A 16811-nucleotide genomic window follows, 5' to 3' on the forward strand; every position below is an offset into this window, starting at 1 on the left:
TGTGCATCTTCAGGTTCCTTTGATGTTCTCAAACCTGATCTTCTGCAGAGTGCAGTTCTTCATTTTCCCAATCCCTGTTTTCACCTTCTATGACTTGGGCAGTGTGGCTGGAGCATTTGCTGGTGAAGACTGAGGTAAAAAAATAGAGTACCTCAGCTTATGTCCTACATAACCAGGTCTTTCAAATCCTTCCTGAAAGGACCCCATGTTCCCTAATCTTTTACGCTAATGTACCTAAAGATTTTTGTTACTCTTGATGTTCTTGACCAGATTTACTTCTGTCAATGCTTTAGCCTTCCTAACCATCTCCCTGCTTTTACCTTCTGGAATTTGGGCAGTGTGGCTGGAGTATTTGCCAGTGAAGAGAACAGGCTGGGTATCAGACAGTGAGTGCTGAGCCACTGTACGGTGCATCATTTGTTTCTCTTGGGTTTTACTCCTCTCTCTCTGTCTCATTATATTAATAATAACAACAACAGCAATAATTTCATCTCCCTGGCTGTTTAGGCAGTTTCTCTGTATTACTCCCAAGCTAACTTTCCCTCTTCCCATGCTCTGTAAGCATGTACCTGTTTGTGTTTTAAATTTGTTCAGGGGCTCCTTGTTCATCCATACAGGCCTCCTGACATTCTTCTCTAATTTCCTCTTTGTTGGGACACATTAGTCTTGAGCCTTGAGGAAACAATCCTTGAATGTCATCCAGCCCTCTACACTTAGGGCTCTGTCCCATGGTATTCTACCAGAGAGATCCTCCAAGAGGCCAAATTCCCCTCTCCTGAAGTCCAATGTAGTTATCTTGCTTTCCACTCTCCTTGTTGCCCCAAGGGTCTCAATCTCCACTGTTTCACGGTCACTGCATCTCAGCCTGCCTTTGGGATCCACATTCCCTATCAGCTCCTTGTTGCTGAGAAGATTATTCAGCCTAGGACCTTTCCTCTTTGGCTTCTTTATCAGTTGGAGAGGGCAGTTGTCATCAGTGAACCTCCTGGAATACATGTGCTCTACTGTCCTGAGCCTCCAATAGGCTGTCACAACCCAGAGGTGTGTGTGAGGTTTCTTGTAAATTCTTGTCTGTCTCAACAAGGTCCACATGTCTATATAGTAGCCTTAATTCCAGAAATTAACCTACTATTTAGCTGTAAAAAGTTGGCTAACAAGCTCTCCAACTTCCACAACAAACTTTCAGACTAGCTCCCAAATCTCACAGTAAACTTCATGTGTTGAGTAAATGGTAGAATATGATTGCTGGGGTAAAACAGGAGAGAAAAAGGTGGAAAAGAGAAAGAAAAATGTCAGTCTTTAGGTCCTGCGTTGGTCCTGCTGCTGTGGATAGTCTGGATCTGGGGTCGACAGGGAGAATGCTGGGGACCAATCCCCTATCTTTTATGGTTTACTTGGTATATGCCTCTCATGTAAAATAGATTTTTTTGGTGCCATTCGTGCTGTATTGTTCACATGTGTGTAGTCAGTTATTTAGAGCCCTCCAGGAAGTGAGGGAATTAGTGGACTGTGGTGTCCTGGAACCCCTTTTAGTGAAGTGTCTGGAACTTGACCCTTGACACAGGTGCACTAAGCATGAGTCTCAGGGCAGACTTACAAGCTTAAGAACTTGGCAAGGAAAAGGAAGTTGGCTCAGAACAGGACTGACTGCCCCACCTCTGCAGGACCCTCTCAAGCCAATCAACACTTTCCTGTTGCAGTGGTTGGAATTGCCCATGAGGACCAGGGCTTGTGAATGTGAGGCTTTTCTTCTCTGCTTGTGGAGGGCTTCATTGGTCTTTCTGGTAAGGTGGTCTGTAGCAGGCCTCTACTATAAAGTTACCTGTGCTTGCCCTCCCTTTAATCCTCACCAAAAGCTCTAAGTTAGCTCCTTGTCCATTCCAGGTGGAGCTCCATGCACTCCATGTGGCCACTGACAGAGAGGTTGACACCTCTTCCTCATCTTCCCTGCCTGTCCTTCCTGAAGAGACTGTATCCTTCCATTCCAACACTCCAGTCGTAGGAGTTGTCACCATGTTCCATGATGCCAGTAAGATTGTAGACATGCAGGCATGCATATGTGTATATTCTCTATGCTGGATGTGTTAGGATAGATGCATCTAAATTGGGTCCCCCAGAAAACTACCTTCTCTCTGGAGTGGCTAGAATCCATTTGTGCTGCCCTCCAGGTGTTCTCCTGCTGACCTGCAATCCCTCTCCAGACTCTGGATGTCTCTTGCTGGCTCTGGCACCTAACTGATAGAAACTGACCTAACTGACTAATAACTCGCCTAAATAACTCAGCTGACTTGTGGGATGGCAAGTCATCCCACACCTTATCCTATTAAATATGATGATACCTCCCTCCTCCCAATCATAAATTGTTTAAAGCTGTATCAATGACTGCTAACCCTTTACCAAAGACCCTTTTTTCCTTTTGAGAGAGGTGATACTTCTGATCCCATCTGATACTAGCGAGAATGGTGCTATCTTAGCTATCCCACTGTCCAACAACCCAAAATTTGGGCAGTGACATGAGCTTCAGAGCCCACGTTAATAGACTCAATCCATTTGTTTCTTTGAATCACTACTTGCACATGGAATAATGGAGGAAAAAATAACCTGTGCCCCTGATTCCCTTGGGACCAGTTGTCCCAAGGCTTTGAAGTCTCTTGATGGCCTTTGGACTGACTACACGTTGTGACTTCATCACCACTCTCATGGAGGATCAGCAGTGGGTAGTAGTCTGAGCACTGCACCAGGCTGGGAAATTTCCTGGTGACTTCCTTTAACCTTGACCCCAGGGGTGCCATAAACTTCCTTGAGGGGAATATTCTTAGAAGCATATTGGACGGGAACCATCTACCACTACAACCATTATTTTCTTTCTCATGGAACTGATCTTGTTATGAGCTGTCTGGCCTCTCCCTGGAGAAGGACCTTCATCCTCACCATCTGTTGCATGACCTTCCTTACCTGTAACTATTGTACAGAGAGGAACCTAAAAGGAGGGTGAGATGGGCAAGGAGGCATCTTGGCCTGTCGTCCCAAGCAAGCTCTTGCCTCTGTTCATCATTTCATTCTGATCTTCAGGCAGAGGGAGGTTACAGGACCGTTGGATAAGGATGGATGGAGAGCAAGTAGTTTCTGTAGAATTGTCTCTACTTTTTTACAGTTATTTTCACAGTGATTATTAGGATCTCCAAAGAAACTAATTCAACTTAAGTGTGCCTTACTGGGACCTTGAATTAAAAAATAGTTCAGCCTCCCTCATCATTCAATAGGCAGATGTATTTGAGAATACAGTCCCTGACATCTAAAAAGTCTGTCAGATGGAAGGGCAAGGGTGATGTGGGGAAGAGAACAGTTTTTACCAAGATACTAAATCAATGAATCTAACTAGCACAAATACTTTCTCGAGACATCATTCAGCTCACCCTTTTTAAGCATTTCAGTTGCATGTTACAAACTAAGAGACAATATATTTGAAGTAAAATCTCATTGCAATTCAACAGGAGATATAAGTTTGACCTAAATTCTATACCAAGCCTTTAGCTAAGCTTACTTCTTGAAGTAGAATCAATATTTATCAGTGACTACTGTCAAATAAACTGGCTTTCTAGTGGTAAAAACACTGAGCTGTTTTTAATAGAAGTTTTAGTTTTGTCTGAAAATATAATACACAGAACACCCTTTATAGATAGGATAGACTTCTTATTTCATCTTTAATGATGAAAGAAAACCCACACTTACTGGTTTAGGATTATGTTACAATGTTTCTCTCTGTTCACCCCTCCCCACTTTTCCCCCTTGCCCCTTTATCCATCTCTCTTGAAAATTCTCTCTTCAGAGTTGTCATCTATCTCTTCTTTCAGATGAGCACTTAGATAACTTATACTTGAAATCTGCAGCTTGCATTTTGGACTAGAAGGGCATGTGTGCCTGAGGGTTGTCTCTTCATTTTCTTGCTTTCTTCTTTTCCTCTGCTGTGGATCAAATGACCTGACAGGATTGTCTGCAAAACTGCCTTGCCTGATCATCAAACTCCTGCTAGAAAATGTAACTGATGCCAAAACAAAGAAATCTAAAAGTTACGATGATCTGAAGTTATCATTTAAAAGACTCAGAGTGCGTACATTCAGTATTGGGAGTATGACTGCAAAATGGCTGGTTTTGTAAAGGATGTGGTCTGCCTAATTTTCTTCTTGGTTCAGTGACTGGATATACTGGGTTGACCCTGGCTGGATGCTAGGCACTCATGAAAGCTACTGCATCTCTCCCCTCTGCAGCTGGACAGGGGCAAGAAAATATGAAAAATGGTTAATGGGTTGAGATAAGAACTGGGAGACATTGCTCATCAAATACTATCATGGGAAAAACTGGCTGGAATGAGATACATTAGTTGAATTTATTAGTAACAAAATCAGAGCAGGATAATGGGGAGTAAAACCAGACCTTAAAACACCTTCCCCTACTCCTCCCCTCCTTTCTAGCTCTACCTCCTATCCCCATCAGTGCGGGGAGACAGGGAATAGGGGTTATGGTCAGTTCATCACAAGTTTTTTCTGCCGAGGGAGATTTATTCCCCTTGGCAGAAAAAACTTGCTTAGGAAGAGTTATTCCCTTGCTCCAGCAGGGGTTCCTTCCCATGGGAGACAGTTCTCCAAGAACTTCTCCAGCATCTCAGTCATGGGCAACAGTTCTCTACAAACTGCTGCAATGTGAGTCACTGTTCATGGAGCGCAGTCCTTCATGGACAGGCTGCTCTAGTGTGGGTCTCCTGCAGCATCACATCCTACAGGAAACCTGATCCAGCATGGGCTCCTCTCTTCACAGGTGTATAGGTCCCTGCTAGGACTCTGCTCCAGCACAGGTTTCTCACAGGGTGACAGCCTCCTCTCAGACATACACCTGCTCCAGCCTGGGGCTCCTCCACCAGCTGTAGGATGGTCTCTGCATCCTCATGAGCTCCAATGCGCTGCAGGGCACAGCTGCCTCGCCAAGGGCTGCACCAGGGGCTGCAGGGGAATCTCCGCTCTGGTGCATGAAACACCTCCTCCCTCTCTTTCTGCACTGACCTTGGTGACTGCAGAGTTGTTCCTCTCACATGTTCTCATCCTGTTCTTTTCTGGCTGCAGTTTCATCTGTGCAATCATGTTTTTTCCCCCCCTTCTTAAATCTATTATCACAGGAGTGTTGCACCATTTCTGATTAGTCCAGCTTTGGCCAGCAATTCCCATCTGTCTGGGAGCCAGCTGGGATTGGTTCTACAGGGGGTGGAGGGAGTTTCCAGTAGCTTCTCACAGAAGCCACCCCTGTAGCCTCCCCCCCTTCTCCAACAGCACAACCTGGCATAATAAAATAAATATTATTGATAAAAAACCCAAAACACTTAACAATTTATAGTTGAGGTGGCAGGCAGCTTTGCCTGTAAGAAAACTTGCACAGTTTGGGATAGATTGCATTTCATTTTTATTTCCTCATTTTAGCACTGAAAAATGTTTGCACTTGATGCTGTAGTAGGTACAGTATTTACACAGCATGTTACTAACTGTGCTTAGCATAAATTCATGAGGATGTATAGTGCATGTACCTTGCATAGATAATTTGTGCTTAGAGACAGACAGCAATTTCTAACTCCAGGTGTTTCCTCCTCAGTTTTTGCTGCATTTACTAAATACATTTCAAAATACACACACAGCACTTGCATCCAGATAAGCTGTGCTAAATATTAATAGCCTGTCCAACTAACCTGAATATGACATCCCTAGAATAGCAGTGTTAGTTTAAAACCAACAACAACAAAACCAAACAGTATACCCTCACAACAAAAAAAACCCCAAATGAAACCAAAATCAAGGAAATTAAATGTTGTAGAATTGAGTTTGGGTAGGGATTGTTCTGCTACCTTTTTCTTCCAATGCACACATGCACAGCTTGATTAAAATCTGAGAGTAGTTTTATGTTGTTAGTATTGCAGTAATTCACATCTTAATCTATTAATTTGTAATGCACAGAATATAACTGAACAGAAATAATGCTTTGTTGTCTCTTCAGAATAGCAGGTAACAGACAACTGATTAGGTTGACAACAACCTTCTTAGCGGTATTTTTTAAGTAAAAGCAAAATGCGAATATATTAAAAGTGTAAGGGAAGGAAATATTCCCAACATAGAAGCAAAGACTAAGAAAGACCCTGACCTAATTTGAAGAAGCATGAACTGCCTGTAAGTACAAACTTTGTTTAGAAGCTTTCCAAAATCCAAGTTGCTTACATAAAACTTTTTGAAAGAGAATTATTTTTTAACTGTTGAATACAATTTTTTGTTGGTGGTGAAAGTGGCGAAGCCATTTTGAGGGTATTCTATAAATGTGGACAAGTAGATCTGAAAATCAGTCTGGCCTTCTTAGAACTCACACTTAAAGATGTCCCTTTAAAAAAAAGATTATTTGAAGGCCTGATTGTATCTGCGTGTGAGAGGATGCAGCTGCTGTAGAGTGTCCTGGTCTGGCTTTATTGTGTGTGAAAGAAGTAAGCATAAATCTGTATTTTATAATGGGTACATTAGTCAACTGTTTGTAAAAGGTGGGGTTGGAAAAGATGAAGATCTCATTAACAGAAGTGCCACAAGAGGGTGCTGTGTCTGTGATTTTCATAGCTACAAAATTTGTACAGATCTGACAAGTCACTTGGTCTGAAGGGGTCTCTGAAATTTGAGGGTATTAAGCATACAGACATCCCTGTCTCTTGCACTTAACTTTGCCTCTATGTCTTCACCTGGCACCCTGGCTCTTGGAACAAATTCTGAGGCTCTGAGGTAAGAGCACCCTGCAGTAGACTAAAACCGGTAACTGCCTGCTATTCTCCCTTCTGGTCACAAATAAACTGGAAAACACTATGTCTGGGTAGGTTAATGCCTAAAATCCTAACTTAAAAACTGCTGCTTTCAGTCAGCTAATGCCCATTTATTGCACTAATTTAAGCACAGTAGTTTATCTAGTAAACCACAAAGCCTTTACTATTTCCATACATAATAGAACCATGACCATCTCTCTACTGAGAACCATGACTAATGTTTTTCAACTACTTACCCAGGTAAAAATTGCACTAAAGATGCTTTCAGACATGAGGTGTTCTTCTACAAGAGTTCATCTATCATCCCAGGAATAAAAAAAAATAATATGCATGACATACTAAAAATAATCCATGTGTGACAGCACATGGAAATGTCTCCATTTGGACAAGACTCAAATCTTTCTTCCACAAACTATCTGAAGTTTTTATAACATAAAGCTGAAAAGGCATGTCTTGTATAACACAACATGAAGTACTTTTTGAAAAACACCTTGGTGGTAAAAATGGTCTTAAACTTAAATTCTGTGAGCTAGGTGACTGATTGGGAAATTGGAATTTTCTTCTCATCTTTATCAAAAAAGATACATATTAGGAATAGTTTGATCAAAAGCTTTAAAGCAATTGCATTGACAAGCACTGAGATGCCCACCAGCACTGGGAAGTGAAGGAGAAGGTCCAACTGCAAAAAGTAAGTTTTCAAAAATAAGGAAAGTCTATCAACCTTGCATTCAATTCAGTACCGTAAATTACTGGTTGACTCACACTTGACTGCAATGTGTACACTTTGTACATGAAAGCTCTAAGTTCAGAGTCAGTATGATGCCACATATACTTTATTTCTAAAGCTTTCCATTCAATTAAATTTTGTATACTGCATCGCCACCACTACCTTTTTTTTCCTAACATTTTTCAGTTTGGTGGCCGGTACATACAGTAAGAGATCAGAAAAATTCTCATTAAGTCATCAGTGCTCTGCTGAAGTCAACAGGAATACAAACACAGAACCTACAACTCGATGAAAATCCACCAGTGAGACAGGGGTAGTGTCACGTATGGACACTATGCATCATGCATGTTCCTGCCTCTTCTAGGAAAATGACATTATTTTTAACAAAGCTCTAAATTATTTAATCTTGTAATAGTAGATGTGCCCATCTCAGTGTTGGGCAGAGTAAATATTAAGAAAATAAATTATTCTGTGTGACCCTTGCCAGAATTTTCAAAAGCAAGCTCTTACTAAAAGGAGAACTTTAACTTAATAGAGTGAAGGGCTTAAAAAGTTAACAGTTCTTGCATCTTATATATGCAAAAGATGTAAAGACATTTTATATGTCTTTTACAGAGCCATGATAAAAAAAAAGAGTAGTAAACCAGCTCTTAAAAATAAGTTGGTTTGATTTAATAATCAATTTGATAATTAAAATTCTGTCTCTTTGCCCTGCTATCCTTCAGGGAATTTCTGTATGTGTCATTCAGAAAATTACTCTGGCAAAGCCTCACCCCGAAGAATGGCGGTCTCAATCTGTAGGAGTATTTCTGGGAGAGGTTTTTCTAGACTGACAGTAATGAAATTTTCTGGTGCACTGGGTGGCTCTAGAGTATCAAACTGAGACTGGAGAAGTTCAAGTGGCATAAAATGACCTCTCCGCTTCTTCAAGCGGGCAGCAATTATGTCCTTAGGTCCATCCAAATGAACAAAGAGGATCTTCAGTGCTGGGTTTTCTCCTGGTTGCTCTGGGTGGTTGCTTTCAATTGCAGATGCTCCACCAATTAACACACGCCTGTACATCTTTTTCAGTGCAGAACAGGCCAGAATTGTATCTTGTCTAGATGTGTCTTCTCTACCAAAAATTAAAAAAAAAAAAAACAACCCCAAAAACCTTTACATATCTATGTGTGGTATAACAAAAATGACTTGTTAGTTCTGCTAAACAAGGTAGACATGCCCTAGCTCCTCAAGAAGGCCAGCCATGGGAGTAGTGGCATTGTGACAGTGGTATTTGAGTAATTTTGACAGGATTCTGAAACCCAAATTTCCAGTCCAGGTAAAGATGTGATTTGAAAGTGAGGCCAAGCTAGCCAACCTTCTGATAAAATCTCAGTCTTAGGGACTCTTTCTATAGCCTTTTCTAAGCAACCAGTCTTTTCCTAAATTCAATTCAATTCTAGCACAAGGAAGTGTCAAGCTCATGTCCTTAATTGCTGACAACAGGAAATAAATATCCATAGAAACACCTATCCCTTATCCATAAAATTACTATACTATTCTCTCTAAGGGTAAGTGGCTGATAAGCAATACAGACCACTTAAATACACATTGTGTTCTTAAATACACAATATTTTCAACACCTGCTGTCACTGTCTCAGATTTAACTGTAATTTATGTTTCCTGCAACTCGTTGATAGCATTGCATCTATATTAACTTCACCCTAAACAAGGGATTGCAGGTCAGTGAATGCACAGTATTCACTGTATTTATTTTCTGCTGACAAGGTTTCTTCAAATAAAGCATTTAACTCTGGGTGTGCCTGCTCCACTAAAAAGCAAATCCAGATTTAGTTGTCTCTATGAAGAGTGAATAAAATTCCTACCTAAGAAAATATATTTTGTAATAAAATTAAAATCAGGTATACACCTATTTAAAAATCATTCTATGGTCATCAGATTTTGGTTCAAAGGGAAGTAAGAACTTCTAGGTAAGTCAGTGACAGCCTCAGCTACTAATAAGTACTAATAATTAAATATTGGCATTAGGCTCATTTAAAATATAGTTGATTTTATAAAGTTTCCAGAGCTGGGCAGTGTCATTGAGCTATCACATAACATGAAGCAATGGATCCAGCAAATCAATCCAGACAAATTTCTCAGTGAGAAATTAGGTATCTCAGCTCCAGTGAGATATGATCACCTAATGTGCACAAGCAAGTGTAAAGCCTGGCTAAACAGGCTTTACACAACCTCCCAACCTTTTCCTTGTTTGGGACACACTTCAGTCCCTTCATCATTGCTGGATGCTCTCCAGTATGTCCATGCCTCTCTCATAATGAGGAACCCAGAATGACACAGCAGTTCAGGTGTGGCCTCACGAGTGCAAAAGGAGAGGGGATGGATCACCTCCTTTGACCTGCTGGCAATACTTGGTCTAATATAGCCCAGAATTCAGGATTTGGCTGGCCTGCCTTGCCAGAAGAGCACATTGCTGGCATATGTCCAGCTGGGGCTGTCCACCACAGCTCCCTCAGGCCCTTTTCTGCTGCTTTCCAGCTGAGTGTCCCTCACTATCCATACCAGTGCTGCATTTTTAAAAGGTTCCTACCAATCAATTTCTACAGCCTTTCAAGGTCCCTCTGCATCAGTTACTCCTCCCATTTTGGTGTCATCTGCAAATTAGCAGAGCAACACTCAAGCAAACAGTGTCAAACAAACCTGACACTGTATCTTATTCAAAATAACAGTATTTTATCCTACTGTTGTTACTGTTGTATTTTGAGGTTATGTTCTTTGTAAGTAGCTAATGTTAGGCTTATTCATAAACTGGATCTTTGCAATTATTTTTACACAGTAGAAAACAACCATCATTTGTAACAATTTCCCATTTTAATTCTCAGAGATTAGCTCATCATCAGCAATTACTATGACAGTTTAGATTAGTAAAAATAAAATGACTTTACTCTCTGCAGAATTTCTCTACACTACCACTTACATTTCTGCTTTGCAATGCAGTGGGGAAAAACACTTCTGGTACTTCTGTCTTTAGCTAAAACATTTAAACACTAGATATCTCTTACCTCCTTAGTATATCATGCAGTGCACAAAGCCAAGGAATCCTGTCCTAGAAAGCAAGCAAGATAGTTAAAAATTCTTCAGAAATTACTTTGAAACAATTGCTTCTAGCATCTCAGATATTTGACTAGAGGTAAATATTAGCATTAAACTGTACAGCAAGTTCAGTTTTTAATCTCTTTGTTCCTATATAGATTTGCTCCCACTGTCTGAAGGCTATAAGAAGTGCTAGGCATATTATGAATAGGACACTTTTATTTTACAAGTATATGATGGAAGTAATATGTATGCAAGTGCAGCATGCACCTTGTAAATATCTGAAGGACAATCAACTTACCTCTTGCTTCTATTATACTATTCAAATGTACAGCTAGAGTTGTTATTTCTTTTCCCTGATATAGTGTCGTACACACAGCCCATCCCCATTTTGGATCCAAGTTGAAGCTTTCAGAAACAGATCTAAATTTAGTTATCTGCAATAATTATATTTATGTCAGTAGCACTCACAAATAAATGTAACCACAATCACAATTTCTCAAAACTTTTGCCCATTACTTAAGCAAACAAGAGTGATCAGTCAGATGCTTACTTAATCTGAAATTTTAAACTGCTGCAAACTTCAGTCATGCCTAATGAGCACGAAACAACTGCTCCCATTTAGCGTTTCAATGCTGTCAGTGCTGGGTAAGCACAACAAATGATAACATGGACAAATAAATGCAACAATTTTTTGTTGCTATCATTACACAGTAACTTCCCCTAGGCATTCAAGAACGCCCTCACAATTTTGCACCTCTCATTTTTCAGAAGAGATGCTTTCCTCTTGCTGAGCACCACACACCAGTGCTTTAGTCATTCAAGTGTATAATGCTGCTACAGATGATATCATCAGTGTTTATCAGTATCTGAATGGAGGGTACCAACAGGATGGATCCAGACTCTGTTCTGGCTTCAACCACTAGTGAAACATCTAAGTTTTTAACCAGAATCTAGAATATTTTTTTTTCGGTTTAAATTGGCTAAGGACATCTCCCAGAAGATTTGAGGGACTGAAAAAAAAAGTGGAAGCCTTGCCAAAAAAAAAAAAAAAGTAGGAGGTTTGCAAAATTTTTCTATTACAGCTAGATTCTTGAAGTCTTTTTCAAAATATCCTATTACTGCATCTTGCCCTGTTTCTAAGCTCCATATGCTTTTAGATTGATTTCATATGTTCACCAGGATTGTTTAGTTTATATTCTTTGTTTAAAAGTCTTTATCTACAGTCATAAGTGTGTATTTCTCTAGAAGTGGTGGACATTAACTTTTTTAATTCTTCCTGATTCTGTACAGGAAAAGTGGCTTTAACTGTAAAACCACTGTCCTAATTGATGGCAAATGGAAAAAATCCTTTTTCAAGCTGTACCATTATGCTATTAGTACTTCAAGCATTGCCAGCCCATCAAGGGATGGGATTGTTCTGCTCTGCTTTGCACTGGGGCAGCCTCACCTTGAGTCCTGTGTGGAGTTTTGGGGACCACAATATAAATTGGGGATCACAATATAAGAAGACTATAAATATATTAGAGAGCATCCAAAGGAGGGCCTTGAGGATGCTGAGGGGCCTTGAGGGGAAGGTATATGAGAAATGGCTGAGGTCACTTGATCTGTTCTGCCTGAAGAGGAGACTGAGGACAGACCTCACTGCAGTTATAACTTCCTTGTGAGAGGAAGAGGAGGGGTGGGCACTGATCTCTCCTCTGTGGTCACCAGTGAGGCAATGGCCTGAAGTTGTGTCACGGGAGGTTTACATTAGATATTAGAATAAAGCCCCGCCCCCGAGGGTGGTTGGGCACTGGAACACACTCCCCAGGGAAGTAGTCATAGCACCGGTCTGACAGAGTTCCAAAGCATTTGGTCAGTGCTATCAGGCACATGCTGTAATTCAGAATTGTGGAATCATTAGGCTTGGAAAAGACCTTTAGGATCATCAAGTCCAACCTTTGACTGAATACCACCATGCTAATTAAGTCATAGCTCATAACCAAGTGTCTACTCGTTTTTGTTAAACACTTCTAGGGATGTTGACTCCACCATTTTTCTGAGCAGCCAATTCCAATGCTTAGCCACTCTTTCAGTGATGACATTTTTCCTAATACTCAACTTGAACCTCCCCTAGCACAACCTGAGCCCATTTTCCTTTGTCCTATTCCTTGTTACCTGGGAGAAGAAGCTGACTCCCATCTCACCATAACCTCCTTTCTAGAGAGGTTCCAACCTCCTTTCCAATTGTAGAGACTGATAAGGTCTCCCCTAAGCCTCCTTTTCTCTGGGGTAAAAACACCTCCACCTCCCTCATCTGCTCCTCACAGAACTTGTGTTCAGACCCTTCACCAGCACCTTTGCCCTTCTCTTGACTGACTCCAGTACCTCAGTGTCCTTCCTGAATTAAGGGGCCCAGAACTGGACACAGCACTCAAGGTGTGGCCTCACCAGTGTGAGGTACAGGTACAGGGGGGCAGTCGCTGCCCTGGTTTTGCTGGCCACACTGTTGCTAATAGAGGCTGTGATGACATTGGCCTTCTGGGCCACCTGAGTGTGTGCTGGGTCAGGTTCACCTGCTGCCAATCAGCATTCCCAGGCCCTTTTCTGCTGGACAGCTTTTCAGACTCTCTGCCCCAAGGCTGTAGTCCTGCCTGGGGCTGTTGTGACCCAAGGGCAGGAGCTGGCACTTCACCTTGTTGAAGTGACTCCACCACTTTTCTGAGCAGCCAATCCCAATGCTTAGCTACTCTTTCAGTGATGACATTTTTCCTAATACTCAACTTGAACCTCCCCTAGCACAACCTCTCAAGTTAACCACGAGTGGTGATAAATTATGAAAAGTGATTTGAGAGAAGGGTAACAAATTTTTTGAGTTGTTTTAAGCAGGGCCACGCGATGGATTCTATGGTTCTTGTGGGTCCCTTCCAACTCAGGATATTCTATAATTCAAATCCAAAACTGCAACTCTGTGTGTGGACTGTAGAGGGGGAGGTTTCTCACAAATCCTGAAGCAGCAGCATACCACTTTCGAACTGACAAGCATTTCATGAACTACTTTTTTATCCAGAATCTTTTTTGACAAAAGAAGCTTCCCTTACCTTAGCAAATGCAGACTTGTGTTTACAGTTAGACTAATCTATGTAGTACACCACAATCTACTTCAGCAAGATGTGCATGAAGTTACAGAGATAAATGTGTGGACAACAGTTTTTTCAGAGCTTATTCAAGGTACCTCATCGTTTAGTGGTATCCCTTCTTCCATTTTCTTCTTATTCTCTAGAGGATGATAATCGTCTGCATCATAGAATTTCCATCCCAACTAAGAAAAAAAATAAATTAATTATGGATCGTTCAGCTAAGTCAGGTGACTTAGTCAGGTGAGGCAACAAGGACTTCAGAATTTACAAAGACGACACTTAAGGAATTACAGGCTTCTTGCACCACAGTATGAATCACCGTTTATAGCATGATGATTAGCAAAAAAAAAAACAAACCACCAACAAAAAACACTAAGGCAGCTTAGTAGCAGCAACAGCTGTTGCGTCACGGCAGTGAGCCGAAGTCCGTGCAGGCATCACTGCATCGGCCGAACCCGGCTCGGGAGGCCAGCAGCCCGGGAAAAGGCCGTCGGCCCGGCGCGGGGAGGTGCCTGCCTGCCCCGGCACGCCTCCTAGGCGGCGGCTCCACACGCCCCTACCTTCTCAGCCAGCCGCGACCCGACCGTGGTCCTGCGGGGAAGCACAAAGGGCCGATTAACACACGGACCCGGAGCCGCACCGCGGGGCTCCGGCAGCGCCGAGTCCCCGGCAGCGCCGCAGCGCCGCCGCTGCTCCGCCCCCCGCCCGGTACCTACTTCCCTGAGCCGCTGACGCCCATCACCACCACGAGCACCATGGCGGCCCGCCGCGCTCTGCCGCTGCCCCTTTGCCCTGCCGCGCCGCCGCCCCGGCCCGCCCTCGTCTCTGCCGTGGGAGGCGGGTGCGGCCCGCCCGGGGCGGCCCCAGCGCCTCGCCTGCCCCGCCTGCCCCGCCTGCCCCGCGGCCGCCGCCCCGCGCGGCTGTCCGGGACCGTCCGCTCCCCTTCTCCGGGAACCCGAGACACCCGTGTCGTGTCCCCCGCTCTCTTTACCCCCGGTGGCTCCTTGTGCTGGAAGTTACCTGATCTTCTCCCGAGCCCTCTTTGTCTGAGGCTTTTCAGTCTGGTCGGGCGTTTCTCTTCCAGCGGTTCCTAACATGGTATTCATTGTTTGCAGCCTCAGCAACACAGGTGAATTCAATAGAAACAATAATTTCTGCAGTGCATTTATCATTAAGTGCTCATTTATGCCCGTTGAATTCTGTATTACCCTTTGGTGATAAAGGTCTGCCATTGGAATTTATTTAAGGCATCAGCTATGCAGTGACTAATGCCATTTTAGTATTTGTTAAAGCCTTGATCCAGTCATATTTTTAAATCACTGAATTACCTGGTGGGTAAGGCTGGGAAGGACCACTGGTAGGGTCATCTATTTCAACACTCCGGCTCAGGCAGGACCCCTGTCTGAGCACATTAGAGCACATTAGGATTCTGTCCAGGCGGCTTTTGAGTATCTCCAGTGAAGGAGGCTCCACAACCTCTCTGGGCAACCTGTTCCAGTGCTTGGTCACCTTCGCAGTAACAAAGTGCTTCCTGATGTTTGAGTGGAACCTCCTGTGTTTCAGTCTGTGCCCAGTGCCTCTTGTCCTATTGCTTAGCACCACCGAGCAGAGTCTGGATGCATCCAGTTGATTACACTCCCTTCAGATATTGATAAACATTGATGAGGTCCCCTCTCAGCTGCCTTTTTTCGAGGCTGAACAGGCCCAGGTACCTCAGTCTTTCCACGTAAGAATGATCTAATCCCTCAATCATCTTTGTAGCCCTTTGCTGGATCTGCTTCAGGAGCTCCATGACTCTCTTGTTCTGTGAAGCCTAGAACCAGACATGGCACTCCAGATATGGCCTCACCAGAGAAGAAGGGCAAGATTGTGGAAAATTGTGGAAATTCTCTTATAAAGCAAGTATTCTTGCTATTACTGTGTACATAAATATGACCTAGCAACATTTTCAAAGCTATGCAAGGATCAAATGCAGTGATGCTGCCGACCAGCGTTGAAGTTTTCCTGTGCAGTGGAGAAGCATCTGCTGCACCTGTAAGAGCTACTCCACCTAGTGACGGTGGCTTCAGGAGAGGACAATGTGTGCCCCCTCAATATTTTCTACATCAATCAAACCTTGGAATAAATTCTCAGAACGTACATTAAGTCTCCCAGCCTGCATGAAATTTTAGTCCTTTGCATGGCACTCCAAATAACATTATGAATGATATATGTATCTTTTTTTTTTAAATTGTTGCCTGTCTCTGACCATTTAATTGAGATCTGGAATTTCATGTACCGATTTCACATACCTATTAAGAAATTCTTAATGAAGACCAGAACCTTCAACATTATTAAGCTATTACTGAATCAGGCCAGTTCTCAGATTACTAACAGACTACAATGATTTCTTTAAGGCGCCATGAGACTGGATACATATTTTGCTGTAATAGGTTATGATCATGCTAAAGTAAATGAATTTGCATACATCTTTTCCATTTGTTGGCTTATCAATTCTGAGACAGGGAAAAATGCTTAATTTGGATGAGAGTTCCTGGGAGATCCAAATGAACAAGCTCAAAAATACCAGCGGTCACTTTGACCCTGGAAGCATCTCAATTACTACTTGCATTCCCAAAATTAGAACTTTTAATTGCTCTGTCACAATAATTCCTCAGATTTTGCTAACATGAAGAGCAACTTACTAGCCTGCCTACAGTGCATGCTCAATGTCTTTTGTTGTAACCTGCTTTAACAAGCTTCACTCTTTGATACCTTTCCATCCTTCATATCCTTGCATTTTGGTAAAATTTGGTAATTTTGGTATCCTTGATTTGGTAAAATGCATGTTAGACTGGTGTGATGTTATCTAATAGCTATTTTATATCCTTTTTGTGCAGGAAGTTGTGTCAAGGGTTGTCTTTTACTAAATCCCAGGAAAACATGACATGAGCATGCACTGGCAGAGTTTGCATGGACTGTACAGACAGCAGTGTGCTCTGCCGATGCTGCTGCAGGAAGGAGAACAAGATCTGGAGAAAGCTGATTGAATTGT

General features: G+C 42.4%; 1 protein-coding gene and 1 long non-coding RNA gene across 3 annotated transcripts; one reads left to right on the forward strand and one right to left on the reverse strand.

Moving 5' to 3' along the window:
• The first annotated feature begins 1443 nt into the window (after positions 1-1443).
• LOC139588974 (uncharacterized) lies at positions 1444-5368 on the forward strand. Its single transcript, XR_011678887.1, has 2 exons — positions 1444-1784; positions 1885-5368. It is a non-coding gene; the product is annotated as an uncharacterized lncRNA (long non-coding RNA).
• A 66-nt stretch (positions 5369-5434) lies between these two features.
• IDNK (IDNK gluconokinase) lies at positions 5435-14911 on the reverse strand. 2 transcript variants are annotated; one of them, XM_071424862.1, is made up of 5 exons: positions 14798-14911; positions 14338-14368; positions 13873-13959; positions 10625-10668; positions 5435-8676 (listed from the first exon to the last, which is right to left on the reverse strand). In XM_071424862.1, the coding sequence occupies exons 1-5, from the start codon at positions 14881-14883 to the stop codon at positions 8316-8318; spliced, it is 609 nt and encodes a 202-aa protein (XP_071280963.1). In that variant the 5' UTR covers positions 14884-14911; the 3' UTR covers positions 5435-8315. The 2 variants fall into 2 exon arrangements, with proteins under 2 accessions (XP_071280963.1, XP_071280964.1); XM_071424863.1 differs by lacking the exon at positions 14798-14911 and adding an exon at positions 14494-14648.
• Positions 14912-16811: the final 1900 nt, after the last annotated feature.

The sequence above is a fragment of the Agelaius tricolor genome, unplaced genomic scaffold, assembly GCF_023055355.1.
Source record: "Agelaius tricolor isolate 1412-34295 unplaced genomic scaffold, bAgeTri1.0.p SCAF_4, whole genome shotgun sequence".
NCBI classification, from domain to species: domain Eukaryota; kingdom Metazoa; phylum Chordata; class Aves; order Passeriformes; family Icteridae; genus Agelaius; species Agelaius tricolor.

Excerpts from the sequence above, each read along its gene's own strand:
- IDNK (XM_071424862.1), bottom strand. The coding sequence starts at position 14,883 with ATGAATACCATGTTAGGAACCGCTGGAAGAGAAACGCCCGACCAGACT. Across the intron at positions 14,369-14,797 it reads AGGGCTCGGGAGAAGATCAG|GACCACGGTCGGGTCGCGGC; the intron begins GTAACTTCCAGC and ends GCTTCCCCGCAG. Across the intron at positions 10,669-13,872 it reads GGATACCACTAAACGATGAG|GACAGGATTCCTTGGCTTTG; the intron begins GTACCTTGAATA and ends CTTGCTTTCTAG.